Raw genomic sequence first — 5,489 nt, 5'->3', positions numbered from 1 at the left:
GGGGGGGAGGGGGGAAGGGGCAGGCGTTTGAGGAGCGGGGATTTTGTAGTCATCAGGCCCTGCAGGCCTGGCAACCTGAGGTCAGGGCTCCACCTCCTTGAGCCTGGGGTCTCCGGGCTCTAACTGGGAGGGGCTGGAGTTGTTGAGCAAAGGCTGCAGGGAGCACTGGAGGAGCGAGGCCCAGCTCCCAGACCCACCAGGGACCCAGCAAACACTGGGGCTTTGGGAATCCCGGGCCCTCAGCTCCCACCCCAGTCCTCTGGAATCTCAGCTTCCCCTCCCCCAGGGTCCTTGCCCAGGAGGACGTGTGTCCGTCAGGCTCCCCAGACGAGGAGGTCCCCCATCTTTCCAGGCACCTTTCCACAGATCCCCGAAGAGGTGTTGGGGGCATTTGAGCTTTACAGGCCTAAGGCCTGGGGGTGGCCTGTTTGATCGCCCCAAAGGAAAGAAGAACTCCCCACCTCCCTGCTTCCTGGGAGCAGAGCGCCCCTGCTCTGGAGGCTTAGGAAGCCCCGGGTCCGGAGCCCTGACAGGGATGGCCACAGCCAGTGAGGGCAGGTGCAGGAGTGGGTATCCTTCTAAGTTTCTAGGGGTGAGACTGGGGAGGTGCACCTTCCCCGGGGCTCCTGGGCTACGTCTAGCTTCTTCATTTGGTCTGGGGGTTGTAGGAGAAGACAGGCCCCTTAGCAGAGCAGTCAGGGCCTGGCATGCAGGCCTACTGTCTGTGGAGACCCTGCTGCTGGGCCAGTAGCTGCAGCCCTAGCCAGAGTGCTCGCATGTCCATGTGCCAGTCCATGGGGCCCACAGCGGTGCTAGCCCTGTGCTGTTGGAACAGAAATGAAAAGGGTCACGGCGAGGAGAGGCCTTGGGCGGCCGGCCCACAGGAAATGCTGTGTGAACATGGCACGGAGGCAGGGGCAGCCGGCTCCTCTGGGGAGGACGCATAGCGCTCTGCATGGCTGCTCCTGCCCGCCACTGCGAGGGCGGCCTCCCAGCTCACGGCGGGCGGGGCTCTGCCCTTTCTGCTGCTCTGTTCGATCTTGTTTCTGGCTGGGTCAGGGGTTGGGGAGCAGCGGAGCAGGGGTGCCTGGTGGGTTCCAAGGAGGCTTCAGGGCCGTGGCTGACTTCTGGTGGGGATGCTCCCCACCTACGGGGTCTTTGGAAATGGATGGGGAGTGCATGTGATGGGTAAGCCACACATGGTTCCAGCATATTTTGCATGAAAATCAGCTTGCGTTTAATCTTATTTTTCCCCGGACTTTTTGAAGTCCCCGTGTATGTCCCCGGTTGCCCTGAACTTAATTCGTGGTTTTGGGACTTCATTAAGTCATTACTCATAATGCGCTTTTCTTGGAAGTTCCATGAAACCCTCTGGTCTTCCGAAACTCCACTTCGGGTACTCGGGGCAAAGTGGTTCTGCTCTTTCTGAAGTCGTGGGAGGAGGGTGCGCTGTGTCCCTGAGGAGGGCCCTGCCTGGACATCCCTCCTCCTGACCCGTGCCCTCTTCAGACCACCAGTGCTACAACGGCTCGGGCGCAGACTACAGAGGGACCGTGAGCACCACCAAGTCAGGGCACCAGTGCCAGCCGTGGGCCCTGCAGCACCCCCACAGCCACCACCTGTCCAGCGCAGACTTCCCCGAGCTCGGAGGGGGGCACGCCTACTGCCGGAACCCCGGCGGCCAGATGGAAGGCCCGTGGTGCTTCACGCAGAATGCGAACGTGCGCGTGGAACTGTGTGCCGTGCCCGCCTGCAGTACGTACTCCCTCTCTTGTGAAGTGTTTGTTGGGTGTGGCTGTGTCGGAGCCTTCTGTGTTGAGCAGCGCTGGGAGCCGGGGCCCTGGGGGTGCCTCGGTCTCGTGGGGCCTGGTTATGACAGTACTGTCTGGTCATTAGAGGACATTGTAACAAACAGCCTGGAGAAGGGTGTGCACAGCACCCCTCGTTTGACCACACACTGGCCTCTGCCAGCCCTTCCCTCCCCTTGCGCGACCTTCCCTCCGACCCCAGCTGTTCCGCTCCTTGCTGCTTGTCAGCTGTCACACACAGATTTGGTGAGGCGAGAAGAAAATGGAATTCGGCGCTCTTTTTAAAGTGCATTTATTTATTTATTCCATGAGTGAGAGAAAGAGGGGAAGCAACAGAGGCAGCACCCCAACTGGGTCCCAAAGCCGACGCCCCCACAGCCTCTGCCAGCCCTAGTAACGGGTCCCCGGCAGGGCAGTGTGTGGTAGGTGCACTGAGGGAGGTCTCAGGACAGACCAGGCCCGTGCCCGTGGGGGCCGGCCCGCAGAGCCTGGCGTTCTGCTGCCGTGCCTCCGTCCGGCGCCCCGGGGCTCAGACCTCGTAGCCAGTCCCCACGAATGTCTGCTCCCTCAAGCACAGCCGCAGTGGTTCTGGCTGACCGCCTCCACAGTTACGGCCTCATCTCAAACACGTGCAGTTCACGCTGCAGGCGGCCGAGGTCCCCGAGATGCACCGTGCGCTGATCAGTGACTGTGACTCGAGATCCCTGGGGCCCTCCTCCCAGCACACAAGGCCCCGCTCTGCCCTGCCGTGCAGGAGTGGAGGCTGGCGTTCCTTGCCCTCCTGAAGTGTGACTTGACTTCCAAATTTGGCACTGCCTTGGGCTTGGTAGTTCAAATGCAGTTCTCCGGGCACAGGTGTTCTTACAGGGACCAGGGCTAAGAATGAAAACGTCAGCCCTTAAATCGTAGTCCGGCCGCCCTGGAGCCCGCAGCCGGGACACTGCCCTGCAGCGAGGGCTCCGCCAGGCCCGGGAGGGAAAAGCGGGGTGGCGGGGCTGCGGTGGGCCCGCCGTCGTGTCTACTGCTTTGTCTCTTTGGGGCAAATGCGTGGAACCACGTGTGTAAACACGTGTGAGCATGTGCGTGAGCACACGTGCTGCCGTGTGAAGTTCTGGAAAGATGCCCATCCACCTGTGACTCCCCACCTGCACCGTGTTAGAGCAGATGTGTTCACAGTGAGCGGTGCTACTTGTATAAGTAATGTGTACGTTTTTGACCTGGGAACTCCAGAATCTTACATTGAAGAAATCCCTGCACTTCCAGGGCGGGAGGGCAAAGGTCGTCGTTGCGAGTCAGTGCATACGAGGCGTGGGTTCGACTCGGAGAGCGAAGTCCGTCCCCTGGCGGGCTCGTGTGTGGTGGTCAAAGCACACGCCGGTCTCTCTTCCGACATGCGATATCGTCTAAGAGATTTTATCTCGCCACAAAAAGGAGCAAGAAAATAGGATGATAGGATTATTTTAAGCAGAGTTTATTTTAAATCCTGTTTTAAAAAATCCATTTGAAGGTACGCTTTATCAGAAGCGTTGAGTATCAGTAATCTTGTGATTCAACCCAGAATAGACGTGAAGAAGTTGGTGACCAGCCCGTTAACGCGGCATTCCTCGGAGAAAGGGCAGGTCGGCACGCTCACTCTCCAGCCCCACGGCTCTAGTTCTGCAGTGTTTTCATAATAAGCACATCTCTTCCATAATTGTAGAGAGAAAACGTGGTCATGCCATGTGTGGAGGGCACACACAGCCCCGAGGGTGGCATGAGGGATGCGGAATCTCCCCCTTGCCCTAGTGATGGGAAATGAGCCGGCACCTCCACTGCCTGCCCCAAGGCTTCTGGAACATTCTCTGTATGGCCTTTTCAGGAGGAGAGTTCCTGGGAGGGGGACAAGAGAGAAATGTTTCTTGTGCTTTTTTAAAATTTATCTATCTCTGGGGACAGGCGTGAGTCAAGACTGGGTTGGGGGCAGTGTGCTTTATTCCCAAGGTGTCAGCAGAGTGCTCTTGTCCAGACCCGAACGGGCTCTTCCAGTTGTCACCTTGACCAGCAGTCACCTGCTTGCTTCCAGGTGGGGGCTCACTGACCCCATCCTCAGGCCTTGGAAGCCTGGGTGTTAGCTGCAGGCTAAGGAGAAAGCAGAGAGCCTGGGTCCCCTGGGATGTAAACTTGTCCTCACACACCAGGAGACATCAGCCCCCTTTGGTTATGGTCACAGGGTGGTGCAGAGGGGAAGCCAGCCTCCGCCCACTCACCTGCTGTCAGGCTGCCTTCAGGGCCTGCCCTGGCCCCCGGCGTGCCGCTCTGCGATTTCCTGTTAATCCTGCAGAGGGAGACGTAGGACTGAGGCCAGGCGGCCCTGGATGGTCTGGCATGTATCCTCCGAGAGCTCGAGAGCCTTTCCGCATGGTGTCGCGGGCAAACGCCTGTGTCCCCTGCTCTCCTAAATCAGGTGCATTTCTAATCATTCCCTAAGAGTAAGTTTATGGGACAGAAGTGTGCAAAAAGCATTAAAACGTGGAGCAAGGAAGAGGATCATTTCTAATGCCCGCAACGTGCTCCGTTCACAGAGCGTAGGCCGCCGGGCCACTCCCCACCCCCCTCCCCCGTGTCATCAGCGGTAGCAGCCAGGGAGACCCAGTGGACACGTTTCCGGGGCACCCAAGCCTCGGGGGGATGACGTGGACTGTCAGTGTTAAGACGTCAGCCTGTGGTCGTGCCGCTTTGAGGCTCGGGTGGGGACCTGGCCCGCTGTGCGACGCCCTGGCCGTCCACTTGCACATAAACGTCTTGGCTGGGGGCGGGGCTGAGCCGATGGAGAGCTTGGCGTGGGAAGGGGCTGTCTGCCGGGAACTCACGGAGCCTTCAATTGTCCCCAGGCCCCCGCGACAGCAGCAAGATGGGCATCCTGTACATCCTGGTGCCGAGCATCGCCATCCCCCTGGTCGTCGCCTGCCTCTTCTTCTTGGTCTGCATGTGCCGCAACAAGCAGAAGGCCCTGGTGTCCACCCCGCAGCGGCGGCAGCTGGTGGCTTCGCCCAGCCAGGACATGGAGATGCCCCTCATGAGCCAGCATAAGCAGGTCTCCGTGTCTGTGCAGCCTGGCCAGCCGCGCTTCCGGGGGGCCTCCGGGGTGCCGTCCCGGGGACTGGTTATCTGTGTGTGGTTGGGTTTCCTGATTACGCTGTGTAACATGTAATTCTTATTTCTAGATAGTTTACTGTCAGAGTACATGCACTCACTAGAGAGGCGGAGAGAGGAGAGGGCGAGGGCACCCGCGGGGTGGTCACGCTGCGGTCCTCGCCCCATTCCTCCATCCTGCCAGGATTTGGGTGCACACGTGCATGCACCTGGAGAAGGCCAGTGCTGGGATACGGGCATGTGGATCCGGCTTCCTTAACCACTAGGCCACAGGCTCAGCCAGCAGTCTGTTTTCGTTTGGTTTTTCTTCTCTTTTCATAAAAGAATTACTTATTTCACTTTATTTACTGCTATTTTAAGTTGCTATAGAGCATGTGCTCGCCAGAGAGAGAGAAAGTGTGAAAGTAAGCCACCAGCTCTGGGACTTGAACCATGATCGGCCATGTGGGAGTTCAGTGCCTGAATTACCACACCATCTGCGGGCCGCTCTTGTTTTCTTTCTGGGACTGGGAGAGAAAGAGACTGGGACGGGGGGGGGGGGGGGGCGCG

General features: G+C 59.0%; 1 protein-coding gene across 1 annotated transcript in view; it reads left to right on the top strand.

Annotated features, from left to right (window-relative positions):
• The window catches only part of ROR2 (ROR family WNT receptor 2), a 73,247-nt gene that overhangs the window by 62,779 nt on the left and 4,979 nt on the right, over nucleotides 1–5,489 (top strand). The window contains exons 11-13 of the mRNA XM_027766123.1: nucleotides 33–45; nucleotides 1,510–1,755; nucleotides 4,679–4,881. Of these exons, the coding sequence (XP_027621924.1) occupies nucleotides 33–45; nucleotides 1,510–1,755; nucleotides 4,679–4,881 (462 nt within the window). The remainder of the gene's footprint in view (nucleotides 1–32; nucleotides 46–1,509; nucleotides 1,756–4,678; nucleotides 4,882–5,489) is intronic.

Source organism: Tupaia chinensis, unplaced genomic scaffold (genome assembly GCF_000334495.1).
Source record: "Tupaia chinensis unplaced genomic scaffold, TupChi_1.0 Scaffold141173_1, whole genome shotgun sequence".
NCBI lineage: Eukaryota > Metazoa > Chordata > Mammalia > Scandentia > Tupaiidae > Tupaia > Tupaia belangeri.
The sequence above is the reverse complement of the archived record's forward strand: the minus strand, read 5'-3'. Positions and strand labels throughout refer to the sequence as shown.